The sequence below is a fragment of the Xylona heveae genome (genome assembly GCF_001619985.1).
Source record: "Xylona heveae TC161 unplaced genomic scaffold L228scaffold_3, whole genome shotgun sequence".
In the NCBI taxonomy this organism is placed as follows: domain Eukaryota; kingdom Fungi; phylum Ascomycota; class Xylonomycetes; order Xylonales; family Xylonaceae; genus Xylona; species Xylona heveae.
Window position 1 is genome coordinate 2,079,745 of NW_017264195.1, and position 17,426 is coordinate 2,097,170.

At 51.0% G+C, this 17,426-nt stretch overlaps 6 protein-coding genes across 6 annotated transcripts; 4 read left to right on the forward strand and 2 right to left on the reverse strand.

The window, feature by feature from the left end:
* Window positions 1-1,287: 1,287 nt before the first annotated feature.
* On the forward strand, window positions 1,288-3,142 carry L228DRAFT_259792 (hypothetical protein; the record flags this gene model as incomplete). The annotated part of the gene is made up of 3 exons (XM_018334195.1): window positions 1,288-1,570; window positions 1,735-2,172; window positions 2,518-3,142. 3 exons carry the CDS (start codon window positions 1,288-1,290, stop codon window positions 2,991-2,993), a joined length of 1,197 nt encoding a protein of 398 aa, XP_018190150.1. The 3' UTR covers window positions 2,994-3,142.
* On the reverse strand, window positions 3,140-5,383 carry L228DRAFT_259793 (hypothetical protein). Its single transcript, XM_018334196.1, has 2 exons — window positions 4,331-5,383; window positions 3,140-4,253 (listed from the first exon to the last, which is right to left on the reverse strand). The coding sequence occupies exons 1-2, from the start codon at window positions 5,276-5,278 to the stop codon at window positions 3,435-3,437; spliced, it is 1,767 nt and encodes a 588-aa protein (XP_018190151.1). The 5' UTR covers window positions 5,279-5,383; the 3' UTR covers window positions 3,140-3,434.
* A 126-nt stretch (window positions 5,384-5,509) lies between these two features.
* Window positions 5,510-11,020, forward strand: L228DRAFT_245567 (hypothetical protein). The gene is made up of 5 exons (XM_018332196.1): window positions 5,510-5,725; window positions 5,805-5,948; window positions 6,061-9,320; window positions 9,387-9,544; window positions 9,609-11,020. The coding sequence occupies exons 1-5, from the start codon at window positions 5,661-5,663 to the stop codon at window positions 10,740-10,742; spliced, it is 4,761 nt and encodes a 1,586-aa protein (XP_018190152.1). The 5' UTR covers window positions 5,510-5,660; the 3' UTR covers window positions 10,743-11,020.
* Window positions 11,021-11,217: 197 nt separating this feature from the next.
* Window positions 11,218-13,408, forward strand: L228DRAFT_245568 (hypothetical protein). The gene is made up of 2 exons (XM_018332197.1): window positions 11,218-12,545; window positions 12,710-13,408. The coding sequence occupies exons 1-2, from the start codon at window positions 11,314-11,316 to the stop codon at window positions 13,089-13,091; spliced, it is 1,614 nt and encodes a 537-aa protein (XP_018190153.1). The 5' UTR covers window positions 11,218-11,313; the 3' UTR covers window positions 13,092-13,408.
* L228DRAFT_245569 (putative mitochondrial tricarboxylate transporter) lies at window positions 13,359-15,033 on the reverse strand. Its single transcript, XM_018332198.1, has 9 exons — window positions 14,996-15,033; window positions 14,876-14,930; window positions 14,782-14,802; window positions 14,591-14,722; window positions 14,380-14,527; window positions 14,049-14,306; window positions 13,930-13,965; window positions 13,700-13,849; window positions 13,359-13,570 (listed from the first exon to the last, which is right to left on the reverse strand). Exons 1-9 carry the CDS (start codon window positions 15,017-15,019, stop codon window positions 13,513-13,515), a joined length of 882 nt encoding a protein of 293 aa, XP_018190154.1. The 5' UTR covers window positions 15,020-15,033; the 3' UTR covers window positions 13,359-13,512.
* A 116-nt stretch (window positions 15,034-15,149) lies between these two features.
* On the forward strand, window positions 15,150-17,424 carry L228DRAFT_259797 (cysteine proteinase). Its single transcript, XM_018334197.1, has 3 exons — window positions 15,150-16,086; window positions 16,165-16,697; window positions 16,820-17,424. Exons 1-3 carry the CDS (start codon window positions 15,321-15,323, stop codon window positions 17,300-17,302), a joined length of 1,782 nt encoding a protein of 593 aa, XP_018190155.1. The 5' UTR covers window positions 15,150-15,320; the 3' UTR covers window positions 17,303-17,424.
* The last annotated feature ends 2 nt before the right edge of the window (window positions 17,425-17,426 follow it).

The window sequence follows — 17,426 nt, forward strand, 5'->3', positions numbered from 1 at the left end:
CCTGCTGTAACGTAAAAGCTTCGGGAATGTTGGTGATAAAACGAACTCTAAACAGATACAGTTGTGTTACAGCGGGTAAGCTTGGCGGAGTGGGACGGGTATAGGCGGGTCTAGTGGGTAATGGTCTTAACTGGCGAGGTGATTTCCGGCTATGGGGAAACAAAAACTGGATGAAGATCGGCAATATGTCGGTTATGTCTCCACTACGGGTATCGCTATAGTTCTCCCGTATAGTGGGGAGGGTAGAACACCTATACAGTACTATAGAACGCAGTATAACCGGGTGACGGTACCTGTACTCTATAACATTACGGGTTGATTTGATCCAGACGACAAGATATGAGCGGTCATGAGCATCGACCTTCTGTGAGCTCTAGCAACTCTCCATCAGATCTGATACTTTTGCATCTACTTCTTCTTTCTCTCACCACGACGCACCTTAATATATGCTTACAGTCGTTCAACTTCAGGTCGCCATCGAACGACTATTTGAAACCTCATACGGAGCAATATACAAGACGCTCACTATCACTTTCGCACATTGTACGCTCTAGTGCTCTTGTTCAGCTACTGTACAACTCTACAATTGAAAGGATCGAATATACCCCAAAAGAATCACAGATGGGTAATCACTCGTCTCTGCCTATTCGACTCTACACTTGCACCTACATTCATTGCTTCAATGACACGCCTGGCAGCGCTGGCTAACGACGGCACCGTGCCAAGACCTGCTGAAGCAGCCGGACCGTGCGCCTTTACGAGACGACCACTAGCACGAGGGCAAGGCAAGCCCAGCGAGACCCTTAATTTTACAAGCTTTGACTATAACGCTCCCTACACCAGCGTACATTAGTGCTGGAAAAAGCATTTATTTGTTTAGCTTCACTTTTTGCTTTTTTTCGGGCTCTTGTGCAGCATATAGTACTCCTCGCCTCGATCCTTTAGCCTTGGAGGTTATTTGACTAATATCTGCACCGTTGGTTATACTACCCTAATTCTCTATAACAGCACCTTACTATCGTGTCGTTTTGGTGCCCGTGCACTTCATTTCTGGTTGGCCTGCCTTTTTTGCTTGGTGTTATTTGCTTTGCTATACCTGCACACTTTCCGCCGTTACGAGCCCCACTATTCCCTTCCGCAGCGGAGAGCTAAAGCTAAAAAACATGATATACGGAGCAAATGCCTTCCACCTTCCACTGCTTTTCATTTCATCTTCAATACTGTTAGTAAATCATATGTATACGCATATGCATCTCACGTTTGAGTTGACTGTTGCAAACCATCGTCATGCTGTTTTATAGCCAGTGCATGCGAGGCCAATGCGTGGCACTGACACTGACACTGACACTGCTGAGTCTGACATTGAGCTCCTTTTTTCATACCGCATGCGCAGACTCTGGTCTCTCTGATCTCGTTGTCCATGATGATCTGAACATTCCATTTTCTCCCCGGCTGGGTGGAGAATCCCAGAAGAGCATTACGCGGAATGCCTCGATTCCGATATCCCCAGGCTCGAGGAGCTTATTTGCCCGAAGTTTGACGTGTCCTCAAGGAGAAGGATACTGTTCTAGTGCGTTATCCTTTTCATTCTGCTACCATAGTACTGCATTTACCCTTTTCCATTTTACTATATCATAGTAATATCTATTTATTCCTTATCCAATTTTCTACATCATAGTACTTTATCAAAATAGTACCAATAGCATACAACCCAACTAACACTCCCCGACATAGACAACGGCGGGTGCTGTCCCATGTCTGGATCTTGCTGCCCAGACAGCTGCGCTTCCGAGCAAAACATCGTCTGCTGTTCCGGCGGATATAACTGCCCCGCAGACCATACTTGCTGCGGGAACCTGGGATGCGCCCCACCGGGCGGTAGCTGCTGCAGTAACGGCAACTACTGCGATCCCGGCTACCTATGTTGCGGCGGAGATAACCACGGCTGCGCAATTGCGGGCGGCCAGTGCTGCAAGTCCTGGGGATACTGCGATCCGGGGTATGAGTGTGTCATTTATCGTGGCATGCCTGGGTGTTGTCCCGGCGGAGTATGCAATACGGGGTATTATTATACGTGGTCGTATGATAATGGGCAAACCGTGTATCAGACCTTTGCTGTGAGTGCGACCAGTGCGACCAGTACGAGCAGCGGGAGCGATGTGACTACAGAAGGTATGTCTTATCTCTTTATTTACTTCTTCATAGCTCATTTCTTCATTTTGTTATATTCATCCGTGTATTCGATTTATTCCTTCATCTTGTCATGCTCGTCCATTGAATGATGTATTCTTCATCTTATTCTATTCATTCGTATCTTATACTACCATTGATATTCTTGTCATCCTTTTCCTTTCCCTTTTCTCTTTCTCTTTCTCCTTCTTTTCATATACCCCCTAAGACCCTCTATTATCCATTCCTTCAATATTTTTTTTTTTTTTTTAACTTGATCCTTCCTCATATCTCTCAGTGCATATCCAAGTATCCAGTAACCTACTTACACCCTCCTCCCTGCCCCAGTCATACCACTAACCACTACCCCCACGACTACAACCGTGACTGCGACTTCCACAACCGCACTAGAACCAGGAGACTCCGCGCGGACATCACAGCTTCCTAGTTCAGAAAATGAGTACGGCTCGACGGATCCCTACTCGAAATATACGCCCAGTTCGACGTCTGGCGCTGCATTCTCTTCCTCCTCCGGCGCAGCCGCCGCAGTCTCCACAAGTTCTACAAGTCAATCTCCACAAACAACTCAAGCCGCACGTTCATCAGTCTCGGATACATCTTCCTCTCGTCACGGGCACAGTAGCAGTGCCATTGGCGCGGATAAGACCTCGAGCTCGACAGCAACAGGCACAGGCACAGGCACGACGAACAGTCCCGCGAATAGCGGATCCCGCGGATCCCGCGTCCAGTGTAGTGGTTTTGGGCTGCTGAGGAGTATAGGATATATTCTTTGCGTCGGGGCTGTTTCTGCTTTGATATTGTAGGGACATGATCTGGGATATGTTGCGCGTTGTAGGGGAGTAAATAGCAAATAGCACGTGGATGTGTAAGGCTTGTAATATGTAAAATGAATTTTCTAAGGGGGAAAAATTTAAATACTGAAGGAGAAAAAAAAATTAAATACTAAAGGATCAAATACTAAATACTAAAAGATAAAAAAGGAAATGCCCATATAACTACCTGTATTTAATGCATTGGATGCAAACTTTTTGTTCCGCCCGTACTTTTAGCTACTAGTCACAAGACTCCCTTGTTTTCAACACGCAGATACCCATACATATGCACACAATCGGGAAAAGAAGGACCGGGAGAGATATACACATATCATGGAGAATGAAAATAAAGCGAAAATGAATGGTAGGAGAAAAAAAAGAAGGAAAAACAAAAGGAATGCCGAATCGCCAGACTCATATTACATCCACCACCTACTCATCATCATCATCGTCACTGCTCTCATCCTCACTCGCCTCAAGAGACTCCTCGTCATTGTCGGGGGCCCCGGGCTGAGGGGCAAGCATGACAAAGGCTCTTAAGCAAGTAATGCGGTTTCCGGTGTCATATACGCCGAGAGGATGACCGACTTGCTTGATGCCCGTCGACGCTGGTGTCGCTGTCGTCGTTGAGCTAGGTGTGGTGGGGGCGCGGATATCCGATTCGTTGACATCGGCATCGGCATCAGCATTGGCGTCTTTTGATGTTTTTGACTTTTTCGACTTTTTGGATTTGGACTTTGATTTGGACTCAGCTTCGGCTTCTGCTTCGGTTGAGGCGTCGGCGCCGATATCAAGTTCGGGATCAAGGTCGCTCAAGGGAAGATACCAGAGCTGCACGGCGCCAGTGCTGCTTGCTGTGACGACGAGGAATTGGGTGTCTGCGGCGCCTGCGCCCGCATCGCTTGATTGCGAGAGCGAGAGGATTTCAAAGTCCTTGATGCGGCTCGACACGCCGGCTGCGCGGCCGCCGAGTTGGGCGAGGGGTTTGCACAGCGGGATCGTGGGCGCGGGTTTGTTGGCAGTAGAGGGAGCAGTAGTAGTTGTAGTATTAGCGGATTCTGAGAGCGGGAGAAGCGTCGAAGTAGAGTAGAAGATGATGCGGCCGTCTTCGGTGGAGACGGCGAGAATGTTGTTTGGTTGTTCGTCTTCCGCTTTTTCACCTTCAGTGGTTGCGCCTTCGGTGCTGACGTAGCGGATTTGGTGAATTTTCGAAGGCGGCTGCGGCATGATGCGGCCTTTGGGTTTAGAGTCCTAAAGTTGACAGACGTGTTAATTTGTATGATTCGACGAGGGTGAAGAGAAGTCGGAATAACAGTGATTCAACGTACCATTCCAAAAACAATAGCGCCTCGCTCGAATGACACAACAAATTCCTCGCCCGCGGCATCCCATTCGACCTTTCGGCCCTCTCCACTTGACCATCGCCCCTCTCCAGCTTCCTGCAGCATTTCTCTCGTGAAGTTGAGCACACCTGCCTTCTTTCCCGTCACTAGGTTCCACAGCCGCATGCAGCGCTCGCCCTTGCTCACACTGACCATGAGCTTCATGCTCGGGTGGACGGAAAAGTCATTGATGCCGGCGGGTATTTCTCCCGGTCCGGCCGTATCTCCGCTAGGACGGCCCTGGGGTTTCGGCACCGGCGCCTTGATGGTGGATAGGACGGTCCAATCGCGACTGCGTGAGATGGCAATGGTGCTGTCTTCGGCGGCGGACAGAAGCTTGGATCGACTGGGAAAGTATAGCGCGCTGATGCTCGAGGAGTGGTGCATGAGCGATCCGAGTTCGCGGTTCTTGGGGTTTTCGGTGATGGTGGTGCCGGCGAGGGTCGGGATTGAGACTGCGCCTTTCTTTGATGACGGCGGGGGAGTCGCAGACAGGTGGTATAAGTTGATACGCTCATCTGTGCCTCCGCTAGCTAGGAGTACCTTTTGCGACGGGTCCGAAGTGGTGATGGGCGAGAGAGCAATGCATCGAATGGCCGACGCATGAGCGCTGAATAGGAAGGTATCGGAGAATTTCACTTCGCTGGACGCCGACGAGTTTTCGGTGGTATTCTCATTGGTGGACAGCTGCGGAATAGTAGCGGTAATGCCATGTAGGACGCGCTCGTAGGAACCGGTAATGATTTGGAGCGTAATAGGTGCGGACGACGAGGCCGAGGACGAGGACGGCGAAGAGGCTGACTTTTTCACAGCAGGACTACTTGGCTGCTGTTGCGGCTGCTGCTTATTGGTTTTGACGACGTCATCAGTGACTTCTCTCTTTCTCTTGGCCATTGTTGTTCAATAAGAAAACGAGTTCAATTGATTTGGAAGAGAAGAGTGTCAATAGGGACAATACGACAATAAGACAATCGGACAATAATATGACAATATCAACCAAGAAAAAGAAGAGAGCAGCAAAAGAGCCAAAAAGTACAAGCGCAAGGGCGAAGCGAGGGACAAGCAGACGAGCGTGGCCTATCAGGAGTCTCGGACATATCGACGACGCATCGAACAAGACTTCAATTTCGACCTCACCCCGTCCCTCACCCCGACTTTGCGATCCAAAAGATCGCCCCCAACGCCCTCAAAAAGCTTCAAATCTCTTGCGCTCATCGTCTTACGCTCCCTCATTTACCCAGAGTCCCTCTTTTGCCCCCCGCTCGGATGTCTTCCGATGACGACGGCCGCCAACCCTGCTCTTCGCGACGAGATCTTGCGATCTAAGCGGGCAGAAATCGCGTAAGTTGTATCTCAATCGATTCTCCGTCTTCGAATCTCTTGAATAAATCGCTCATTTTCAATTTTATGGTCGTGGTAGGCATTCGGTGTCGTCGAGAAAGCGTAAGCTGCGCGAACTCTACACGGTCGCACGTTACGATGTTACCGAGACTCCCCAAGTGACCGGCCTCGCCAATCCTACTCCGGCCGAAAATGCCTTTCTCGAGGCCAATGACATTTTAAAGTGAGTTACAATTCATTCATTTTTGAATCATTAATTCAAAATACATATTTTTTTTCTTTCTCAAGTGACAGTTGCTGACATTTGCGCCTCTTCTTTCTTTTCGTTTGTATAGAGGACGCTTCTTTGATGAATCTACGCTGCCGTCGCGTGCGCCTTTCCATGAACAAATCGCTTCCACTCAACTCTTACCAGACGAGGATCAAAAGCAACCATCGCAGACAGCTTCGCCAAGCTCCGTAGCCAATGATGGAGCGCGACAGCCGGTATCGCGCGCAGTCGATGGAGCCCAAGACCAGGTCGTATCGGCCGACGCACTGTCCCGCCCGCATCCTCTACCGTCACCCCCAGATGGAACAGCATCGCAAGGAGATGCGAATGTCCAAGTCGCGGAGGACCACGGTGTTGCGGAGCCACAGAAGCGCGCGCGCACATTGCAGCCATCTTTGACTATGCAAAAGGCGACGGCCACCTTGAGAGAATCGCAACCAAGTCCGGCACCGCAAGATGAGGCCGAACTAGACAGGACCCTAGAAAAAGAAAGAATCAAGCAACAGGTGGAAAGCCCTCCTGGGAGTCCAGGTGTCGATCCGGCCAAAGCGGTTCCTATCTCTCCTGATGATGCGCAGTCGTTGCCGGCTTCGACGGTACATGCAGCGTCTCCCGATGGCGAACGTTTGGGCCCTCGGACCGTTCATCTGCCTCCGAAGCGTACACAGGAGCGGCATCTTAGGGAGGTTGAACTCGGTCAAGAACGCGACCTTCAAAGGCAAAGAAAGGAGGAGGAAAAGCACCGGCCTTCTTCCGCTGGTCTTCCGACAATCTCCGAGCCGCTTTCCTCTCCTACCTCGACCGTTGGACCTTACTCTACCAATACGCCTGCAATGAATATCGTTTCTCCCGACACGAGTCCTGAGCATGACGGCGCTGGAGAAGCAGCAGCACCACCGCTTAGGGAAAGCACGCCAGATGCCCTCAAACCTAGCGCCCAGGAACAAGCTGCCAAAGCAGAGCATGACAAGCTTCTCAAATCCCAGATGAAGTTGGCGCGCCGCGACGCTTTTGAAAGTGGGCCGTCGACTGCAGAAGCCCAATTGAAGCTTGAAGAGCAACAAGCCGCTGCCGCAGCCTCTGCAAGCCAGCCGAACGTATCGATACTCCCCGATTCTGTCCCAACCACCGAGAACGCTGTCGGCCCAGCTGGCAATCCTCCTCTCACGCAAAAAGCGGACGAGATCGTTCAGGACATTGTTGATGATGAGGACGAGGTTGTGGGCGTGCCTACTGCAGGCGAGGAGATGGAAATTGCAGATGAGACCGGGCAGCCTGAAATTGATGGCTTGTCAAAAGAGGACAAGGCCACAACTCCTATACCTCATGCCGCAAGTGCTCAAAGCACTCCCATGGACATGGACGGCATTGAAGCAACTGCTGCTATTATGGCTCAAAAAGGCACTGCGATTGATGCTAAACTCCGTCCAAATGACGACCATTCAAGAACGGCTCAGCCGGTTGCGAAACCCCCAACAGACGGCCTTCATCCACCACATACTCAAGCCCCGTCAGCTCCAGACAGGATGACTACAAGAGTATCTTCGGGCGCGATCAGACATAAATCAGTATCGGAGATATTGGGCGAGGTCCCTAAGCCACATCTAGCGGCAATAAATGAGAAGCAGTCTCCCGAACCCGTCAGGGCGAACTCGGCTCTCATGGCCTCTCCATCTGCCTCGAGGGGCGGAACACCTGCGTCTGCCGCAGTCCGTTTACGGAATAATGAGCGCAAAGAAAGAGAGCGCAGCAAGCTTTCCACGGTCGTATTTGCAAGACCGAGCCAGCCGCGGAGCGAATCTCTTGCGCCTGCTCGCAAAGACCAGCAGGTCACCTTGCAAGACGAAAAGGATTACCTTCGGACTCTTTTTGCTGCCCAAGCTTCATCTGCTCCCAGATCGCAGTCGCTCAATTCCATCTTGACCAGCGCACACAAAACACTAACCACCTCAAATCATTATGTCGACTTTTTCGAGCAGCAGGATTGTCGGATTCTCAAGCGCATCTACCACTTGCAATACGCCAATCGATGGTCGCTGCGTCAGCTTACGCGTGCGGCTGAGGCCCCGCGTCCGGTAACTCATTGGGATGCATTACTTGATGAGATGAAGTGGATGCAGACAGATTTTCGAGAGGAACGGAAATGGAAACTTACAATGGCGAAACATCTTGCCGACTGGTGTGCTGAATGGCACGCGTGTAGCCCAGAAGACCGACTTGCTTTGCAAGTAAAGCGAAGGGTTCCCAAGCCTATTGAAGACGTGGACATGAAAGATGCGCCTTCTGAGTCCCAACCCGATGGCGTCAAGGACATCAAACATGACGACCAACAAACCCCTGATCTGGTACCGTCGGCCGAAGACGATTCCATGAGCGATGCGCCCGATTTTGAGGAGCATCACCGTATACCTTTCGAAATTGTCGCACCCGCAGCCATCTTTGCCCTACCGCCTGATGAGGCTACGTTTGATTTGCAAAAGACGTCGGCGAGCGTTGAGCTTTTGAACGAACTTCCTCTTTATGAGCCAGTTAAGGATATTCCACGATCCGAGTTCGAGAGAACTACGATAATTCCGGATGCTGCCTGGAAACTCCCCATGGTGCCAGTCTCCAAGTTTGTCCAGGGCAAGATGATTGGTCAAGATGAAGGTCCTCCACGGAAAAGGAGCCGCTATGACTATGAATCTGAGGACGAGGAATTGGATGCCGATTCGGGACTACCATCAAATCACCGACGGCGTTTCCAGCTACCTCCTGAACAGCGAGACGTTGCACTCTTTACTCCGGAAAACAAGCATATTCGGGATCGACTACATGCTGGACATGCGTTCAGGCCGCCATCCGAGTTCCCTATGCCCTCTCAAACCTTTTTCGAGACCCGAAATTCTTCTCAATGGACTTACAGCGAAGATGATGAACTTCGAAAGCTTGTCCGGGAGTATTCGTACAATTGGTCGTTAATTGCAAGCTGCCTTTCTTCGTCTTCACTCTTCTCGTCTGGAGCTGAGCGTCGCACACCGTGGGAATGCTTTGAAAGATGGGTCGGACTGGAGGGGCTTCCAGCAGACATGTCCAAGACGCAGTATTTCCGAGCTTACCATGCTCGGCTCGAGGGCGCACAACGAACACTCAGTTCCCAGCAGCAAGCTGCTCAGCAACAGCAGCAGAACAACAATCCCTCGCAATCCGTTACTCCAGTCAGGAGGAAAATCACACAGCCTGTTAGGGTTGAACGAAGAAAAAATACCAAACATTTTGCTTTGATTGACGCAATGAGGAAGTTGGCTAAGAAGAGGGAGGCTGCTCTTCAGAAGCAGCAGCAGGGTAAGTAACGGTCATCCGACGACCTCAGTGGATAAAATTGTTTATTGACATTCTTGGGAATTACAGCCGCCGGATTGGCCGCGATGCGGAAAGCAAATGAAATCACTCATGCGCGACCCTCTACCCACACTCCGCAGGACTTCAGTCGGTTGAAGTATGAGCGTGAGTGCAAGATGCAGGAAAAGGCTGAGGCGTACCGGCAGCAAATGCTTGCCCACCAAAGAGTATGTCTTGTAAAAATTTTATTACTTCTTTGAATGTAGTCAAAAGTACTAACGCGCCATCAAGGCCGCTTTGCAACAACGACCAGGCCAGCAGCCGACCGCTCAGCAATCTCTTCTTAACGGAGCAGCACCTCAGGCCCGTCACGCTACCCCTGGGTCTGCCAACGTTAACGGTGTTCCCGGTGCTCCCCTACCTGCGGCCCACGTGCCACAAGGTGTCCCGGCTCAGCCTCGTGCTCATCCTATCCCTACCATGCACAATGGCCTTCCGAATCAAGCTGGTGCTCACATCCCACCAGGGATGACCCCAAATCCTCAGCTAGCCGCTATGAAAGGAATGCCTCAAGCGACCATGCAGCCGGGTCTTCCAGGTCAACAGCGCATGCCGGCGCAAATGACACCGGACAACATGCGTGTACTCCTAGAGGCCAATCGAGTTCAGCAAGAACAGCAACGTTACTTGCAGGCTCGCCAACAACAACATTTCCAGGCGTCGCAGCAACACCACGGCCAACCTGGCCCTGCAGGTTCACCAAATCTGGCTAACCTCAACGTTGCGAACCAAAGTAACCCGGCGGTCTTGGCCGCGATGCAAGCGGCATCTAATGCGAATGGAATGCGTAGCCCTTCTCATAACAACCTTCATGGGCCTGCCGGCGCAACAAACTCCCCGCGCCTTGCGCAGGCTTACCCCTCGCAGCCGAATCAACCCCAGCAACTTTCAAGTGGAATGATTCCAGCTGTAAACAGCATTGCTCATCAGCTTAAGGCACGTCATCCACAAATGTCGAATGAGCAAATCCAGAAGCTCGCAAGCGAGCAACTCGCCCAACAATATCAGCAGCGCATGGCAGCCCAGCAGCAACCTGCTCTGAATGCTAATGCAGCAGCCGCTCAACCCATGAGCAATGATGCCCAGAAACAACATAACACTCCACTACCGCCTCAACAGCATCCGCTGATGGGTAACCATCCCACCACTGCCCAGCAACAACAGCTATATGCACAGATGCTGAGGGCGCAACAAGCTGGCCAGAGCCGAGCCTCCACTGTGGCCCCCAATGGCGCACGGCCTGCTAGCCGTAGTGCAACCCCTGCCACGCCACAGCCTCAACGGAGCAATAGCGTCCAAGCGCCGAGACAAGGGCAGAGTCAAAGCCCACGACCTCCGCAAGCGCAAGTGGCTGGGGGGCAATGAATGATGTGAAGTCTATTTCCACGATATCATATTCGATTCTTCTTCTTCCTTATGTTTTTTTATTCCCCTAATTCTATTTCATTTGTAAGCGCGGGCAAGGGAAGGGACTGGATTGGACTGGACTGGACCCGACTGCTTCTTAGGACGAGCAGGGTGGGAGGCGCCCGGCGTCGTATTGCTATTGACACGGCTGGTAAAAGGACATAGGGTTGTTACCATTCTTGTAGTATATTATCACGCCGATTATGAAGAATTTTAAAATTTTTAAGTTTGACAGCATTATCGTCTCAAGCCCCGTTTTTGAGATTGTTCGTCACAGAATGTGTTCAAGTAGTCTACCCGTTTTGCAAGATAACAAAGTTCCAGGAGCCAGATGGATTACCCGGCACTTCTCCATTCAAGTCCTCAGTATGCTTATGTAAGCACTGCGACCGAACTGGGCCCGCCACCGCCTTCGGCGACGTTTATGAGCTCTGGGGCTGTCAAGAAACAACTTGTTTCTCAAGCAATAACGGGGGCACACAGGCAGGGTCCTTGTGCTTTTGTTCGAACATTGAAGATAGAGGAAACGATGCCTTCATCCGACCCACCATCTCCTGCGTCCGGCAAGGACTCAGCAGCGGCTTCCTCTTCGACACGAAGCCCGGGTACCTTCTCCTTGTCTCTCGGCGCAGGCAAGGCCTCGAAACCGTCGCCGCTCGCACGGAAACCTCTCACCACATCCGGCACGAAACGGCCTCACTCATCCCTCCATGACTCGGACGATGAAGACGACGCCGCAGCGGGCGCACAGCCTCAGCTGGTGTCGAGCTTTGACCACTCCGCCGGCGGTGCAATCAGCATAGACGGGCCCGCCGAGAAGAAAGCACCGCTCACCATACCTACACTCAAGAATCGGGACTGGCGCGAAGAAAGCCGGCGGAAACGCAGCAAGAACCTTCTTCCGCCCGAGGTCCAGGCAGCGCAACAAGCGGGCCAAGCATCATCATCATCATCATCAGCGAATGAAAGAGACTTTGATGTCGTTAATAGCGGACCACAGGCCTTCGGACTCAACTTTGTCCGCCGGGAGGAAGTCGTCATCGCTCCGCAAGGCACAAGTGACCTTGTCGAGGATGGCCAGGCCGCGGAATCATCCAGCGCGACAGTTACCGCTACACCTACACCCAAAACAATGGACGAGCTCGCACTCGAGGCCCTTACAAGCGACGGGACAAACAAGACAGGCTCGAATCTCGTCCTCCCGGCCGTCGAAGAAGCGCGGACTACCGGTGCCGACCGGCCAGCCCTATGGGAGGCCAGAAACGAAGACGAGGCGTTCAGAATGGATATCGAGTCACGGCCGGAATCTGCGTCCCTTGATGCGTATTCGGCCGTACCCGTCGAAGAGTTCGGCGCGGCCCTGCTTCGCGGAATGGGCTGGAAGGAAGGAGACGCTGTAGGCAAGAGGAGAGAGCAAGTCACCAAGCCCCGCGTGGTCGAGCGTCGTCCGGCTTTGCTGGGTATCGGCGCCAAGGAAGTTCCAGGCGGCATGGAGGAATTTGGCGCCTGGGGGAAAGCAGCCTCCGGAGGAGGGGGTCCAGGAAAAGGTCGCAAGCAAAGAGCGGTGGATAAGATATATAATCCCGTGGTGCTGAAGAATACGAAGACGGGCGAAATGTTGACCGAGGACGAACTTAAAGCCAAAGCGGAAGAACAGAAACGTCTCATCGAAGAGGAGGATTGGAAAGAGAGGCGGGATAGGAATCTCGCGGCGGATCGGGACAGGAAGAGGGATAAGGAGAGGAGTAGACGCAGTTCAAGGTGAGTTTGTCTTTCTTTTTCTTTTCTTTCGTTTTTCTATTTTTTTTTTCTTTTCCGTTCTTTCTCCATCTCAGTGCTTGCTCTCTTCATTATTTTCTTTTTTCCTCCCTCATTCATTAGTTTCTCTCAAATGACAATTCACTGACGTCTTTTCGACTCGCCAGAGAACGAGAACGGGAAAACGACCGGGACAGAGATTCTCGAGACTCATCTACCCACCGACGCTATCGCGACCACCGCGATAGTGACCGGGATTCCTACAAACACGAAAGCAGCAGTCGAAGCAGACACAGCTCGTCGCGGAGAGACCGAGACCGAGAATACGACGATTATTCTCGATCATCTGAAAGCAGCAGCAGTAGGCGCAGGCGCCGAAATGATGACTATGACGATGACGACGGTCGTGATTATTACAAGGATGATAGGAAAGACAGAGACAAGGACCGAGACCGCCGACGTGAAAGAGATCGAGAGGACAGACGGTATGATTCCACATCATCTTCTTCGAGGAGGAGAGATAGGGATCGAGATTATCGACGGGATTAGATGTCGTTGTTGTTCGCGCCATGAGCGAAAAATAAGTGGTTTGAACTTTGGTATTGAAGCCCGTCATTGGAGCCTGTCATTGGATGTCGATGTCGATGTCAATATTATAATAGATCAAAGGTGTATAAAAGTTACTAGGAGATATACAAGAACATTCCGGTCTGGGTGTCTCCATTCTATCAAAGACTCTTAAATGGATACCGGTGTGTTGTATACACGTCGTACATACAAAAATCACAGTTCATTGAGGACAATTTGATATGTGTCTTAGGTAAAGGAAAAATAAGAAGGTTTAAAAAATGGCACGAATGTCTAAAATAGTTTTATTGTACTGTACTGTACTGTACTCAAGTGTGCCCAGAAAGTCGGAAATATTCTATGCATTGCAATTGCCGCTTGTAGTGATGCGACGGAAATTGATTCAAAGGTATTTGCGCTCAGGATCGAATGTATCCAATAGGTCCATTGTCTTCTCGTACCTAAATTCGACAACGGAATGGTTAGTAATGATCCCACAGACGGTGCATATTCGCAGATTACTCGGAGAGCAGTCTTAAAAGGACAAGGGGGAAAGAAAAAGATAAGTCTGCGATAGGTCATCAACGTACATTGTAAAGACGATACCACCGCTCAATATAAGTCGGGCAAGACGCGGTACGGCGCCAGACCACAAGGTGAAAAAGCCTTCATCCTTGACGATTCGACTTGCGCAGACGAAGCTGTTCTTGTAGAGGTGGCGAGCCTCGATAGATTGCATCCTGGATTCGAGTCAGCTTCCGTCTTTCCATAGTTTGAAGTTTTCCTCCTAAAATTGGCTGGGGAAAATATAAGTGCGTACCTTGTTTTGATAGTATCCAGGGGTTGCGTCACATAGCTGCCAAAATTATATTAGCACGACTAGTCCTAAAAGTCCCCCCGGTATGCCTGGGATATTAATTAGAGAATGTCAAAACATACACAGTGATCAGTCCTGCGATACCGCCAATAGCGAACGTGCTAACGGTTCCGAGCTTCTCTCCCGGCGCAACGTAGCCTTGTGCAAGCTGCTTCAGGGTAGTATATGCGCTGAATCGAGTGGCCGAATTGGCGGCCTGGCGCGCTGTGGTAGGGACAAAGCCCTGGAAGAAGCCGCGGATACCTCGCTCCTGTGCTATTATCTTTGATCCGTGCAAGAAGCCACGCATGCGCGGCGTGCCTGATTTCCGATCATCGATCCTGTAGATTTGCGCGTGGGATAATTAACTCCGCTGGCCCATTTAAAGAACCCTTTCTTCTGTCCGAGGCTTACAGGGTAGTTTTAATGCTTTCAAAAGGAGTGACGGCAAGAAGAGACTCGGTAACACCTGCACCGAAACCGGCAATGACTGTGCGAGGGCCTGAAATCTTGCCGTCCGCATCCTGCAGCATGGACTTGTATGTATCAAAGGCGACAAAGCCTGTAGTAGCAGAGTTAATAAGGAGGCAGTTCTAAGCTAATAGCCTTAATTGAAACCACATACGAATTCCTGCCTTGAGAGAGTTGCCAATAATCAATGTCGTACATCCCGCATACCAAGCTGGCCCGAATGGTGGGATGGGGAGTTTCTTGCCATCGGCGAGCCGTCGATTTAATTGACTTCGCGTCTTCAGGACTGCATATCCCGCTTTAGTTGGACTGAAGGTGTAAAAAGGTTCGAAGAAGGGGTCATACACTCGGCAGGATATGTGATAGCTGCATTGCACCGCAAATCAGTAATTGTTTAGTTGCGTCATGCGACATTCGTATCGCGGGGTGAGTCCCATACCAATTTCAACAGCGCCGGCTGTAGAGCCTGCGATGATTGAGCGCAGCGCGCTCGGCTGCCATGATCATTTGTCAGAGAGTTATATAAGACATAAATACACGCAATGATACCCACTCATACCTTTTCTTTCGTTGTGGCAGCCATTATTGCCAAAAATCACCAGTCAAATTGGATAATTGTCGAAAGATATCATGGGCCGGGTAACATTCAGTGCCATGTCGGTGTCGGACTTTTGGCGATGATTTCACCCGAAATCCAAACAGAGCAAGAGCTTCCACAATTGATAAACTTTCGATCTCTATTGACCTGACCGCGACAAGAACAGGTCTTCGATACTATACAGTCCTCGGAGCCCTCCAGATACTTTATTACAGAATTGGACAGAACGAAAGCGCCTGTCGATTAATATTGGCCTGTTACATACAATCACAATATAGAGAAAGCTATGGCCAAGCGACAGGCGGAAGAGTCCCTGGAGAACGTGGACGCGGCGGTGGCGTCTCCGGCATCCAAAAAGGCCCGAGTCGAAGATGAGATAGATGAATCCGAAAGAGCAGCACCTATTTCAGCAGCCCCGCCTTCAGCATCCATAAATGGCAGCACCGACGCAAAAGCAAACGGCAATGTCTCTGCGCAAAGCCATCGTCACAGCCACGGCCACGTTTTCAACCGCGAACAAGACGAGCGTCGCGGAGAGGATATTCTTGCAGCGGCAGATGTTGAAGGGGAGGAGCTTGAGGAGGCAGTGGGCACAGATGACGAGGAAGACGAGGGCGACGCTCTGCATGGCATCGACGAGGATCAATCTGCGCTTACGGCACCGACACGGCAAATCGCGCCAACAGAAGGCTACAATGACCTATATCTTGACACGATCAATCGCGCCGTGCTTGACTTTGATTTTGAAAAGCTCTGCTCCATCAGTCTGTCCAACATCAATGTTTACGCTTGTCTAGTCTGCGGCAAATATTTCCAGGGCCGTGGACCCAAATCACACGCGTACTTCCACGCGCTGGACGTCGGGCACCATGTGTACGTAAATATGGAGACGAAGAAGGTATACGTTCTGCCGGAAGGCTACGAGGTGAAGAATAAGTCCCTGGACGACATCAAATTTGTTGTCGACCCAAGGCTATCGCGGGAGGAAGTGATGAAGTTGGACAAGGAGCAAAAATCGGCGTGGGATTTGAGTGGTAGAAAATATACTCCTGGTTAGTCCATACCACGCCTCTCTCCTCCGTATGATACTCCCGCATTCTTGAATATCATGGCTAACATATATGCTCCAGGTTTCGTCGGTCTCAACAACATTAAAGCCAACGACTATTTCAACGTCATTGTGCATTCTCTAGCCCACGTCTCTCCGCTGCGCAATTATTTCATGCTCGAAGATTTCACAAGCCGCCCACAGCTAGTCCAGCGCTTTTCCACCCTGATCCGAAAAATATGGAACCCTCGCGCTTTCAAATCGCACGTTTCCCCTCACGAGCTGTTGCAGGAAATCTCCCTCCGCTCCAACAAACGTTTCACACTCACCGAACAAGCCGATCCCGTAGACTTTATCAGCTGGTTCCTAAACAACCTCCACCTCGCGCTTGGCGGTAGCAAAACGAAACCAGGCACGAGTATCGTACAAAAGGTCTTTCAAGGCAAACTCAAAGTGGAGAGCCAGCAGATCACCGCCCGCGGCGATGCCGGCGACCGTCTCCGTTTCGAAGATGCCACTGTCCATTCCGACATCAGCCGCTTTCTGATGCTCACGCTCGATCTACCTGCCGCGCCACTCTTCCAAGACGAAGTCGAGAAGAATATTATTCCTCAGGTACGCATTTCCAGTCTTTTTCCTCATTGCTTTCCCCCTTCTTTCTCTGTCCTCTTTACCCTTCTTTCTTTCGTTTCTCTGCAACATACAGTATTTCTAACAATCCCCGTCTCAACGTCCAGGTCCCCCTGACCTCTCTTCTGACCAAATACGACGGCATCCGCTCCCAAGAGCACCTCAACATGCGCAAGCGCTACCGCCTTCTGCACCCTCTCCCCCAACACCTGCTGTTCCACATCAAGCGCTTCTCCAAAAACAAGTTCGTCTCAGAGCGTAACCCCACTATCGTCACTTTCTCGCCCAGATCGCTCGACATGTCGCCCTACGTCGAGCCCAACCCGGCCCTCCACCCGCCTGCCGAACCCATCTGGTACGATCTCGTCGCAAACGTCACGCACGAAGCGATCCGTCGCAGAGACGACAGCGTCGAAGTCGAAGCCGACGCCAAAGTGTGGCGCGTCCAGCTCAGAGACAAGAGCCGCGACGAATGGGTCGAGGTCCAGGATCTCTTTGTCGATAGAGTTAGTGCCGAGACGCTCTTCACAAAGGAGAGTGTGCTACAGGTTTGGGAAAAGAGGAAGACTGCTCCCCCGTCGAAGCGGTGAATGATGGTGGCGTTGCATTGCAGATATTTTTGCTTCTTTTGCAGGGTGGAGTAGGGGTATTGTAGAAAAGACCTTTTTTTTTTTGCAAAGCTTATTTTGAGCTGGAGTTTCGAAGGGGAGGTTA

Bases quoted from the DNA above. Each gene is read 5' to 3' on its own strand.
- L228DRAFT_259793 (XM_018334196.1), bottom strand. From the start codon at position 5,278: ATGGCCAAGAGAAAGAGAGAAGTCACTGATGACGTCGTCAAAACCAAT. The intron at 4,254-4,330 runs GTACGTTGAATC...TGTCAACTTTAG, and splicing joins GCGCTATTGTTTTTGGAATG to GACTCTAAACCCAAAGGCCG.
- L228DRAFT_245567 (XM_018332196.1), top strand. From the start codon at position 5,661: ATGACGACGGCCGCCAACCCTGCTCTTCGCGACGAGATCTTGCGATCT. The intron at 5,726-5,804 runs GTAAGTTGTATC...TGGTCGTGGTAG, and splicing joins TCTAAGCGGGCAGAAATCGC to GCATTCGGTGTCGTCGAGAA. The intron at 9,321-9,386 runs GTAAGTAACGGT...TGGGAATTACAG, and splicing joins TCTTCAGAAGCAGCAGCAGG to CCGCCGGATTGGCCGCGATG.
- L228DRAFT_245568 (XM_018332197.1), top strand. From the start codon at position 11,314: ATGCCTTCATCCGACCCACCATCTCCTGCGTCCGGCAAGGACTCAGCA. The intron at 12,546-12,709 runs GTGAGTTTGTCT...TCGACTCGCCAG, and splicing joins AGGAGTAGACGCAGTTCAAG to AGAACGAGAACGGGAAAACG.
- L228DRAFT_245569 (XM_018332198.1), bottom strand. From the start codon at position 15,019: ATGGCTGCCACAACGAAAGAAAAG. The intron at 14,528-14,590 runs GTATGTGGTTTC...CTGCTACTACAG, and splicing joins CTCTCTCAAGGCAGGAATTC to GCTTTGTCGCCTTTGATACA. The intron at 13,966-14,048 runs GTATGTTTTGAC...TAATTTTGGCAG, and splicing joins ATCGCAGGACTGATCACTGT to CTATGTGACGCAACCCCTGG.
- L228DRAFT_259797 (XM_018334197.1), top strand. From the start codon at position 15,321: ATGGCCAAGCGACAGGCGGAAGAGTCCCTGGAGAACGTGGACGCGGCG. The intron at 16,087-16,164 runs GTTAGTCCATAC...TATATGCTCCAG, and splicing joins TGGTAGAAAATATACTCCTG to GTTTCGTCGGTCTCAACAAC. The intron at 16,698-16,819 runs GTACGCATTTCC...CTCAACGTCCAG, and splicing joins AGAAGAATATTATTCCTCAG to GTCCCCCTGACCTCTCTTCT.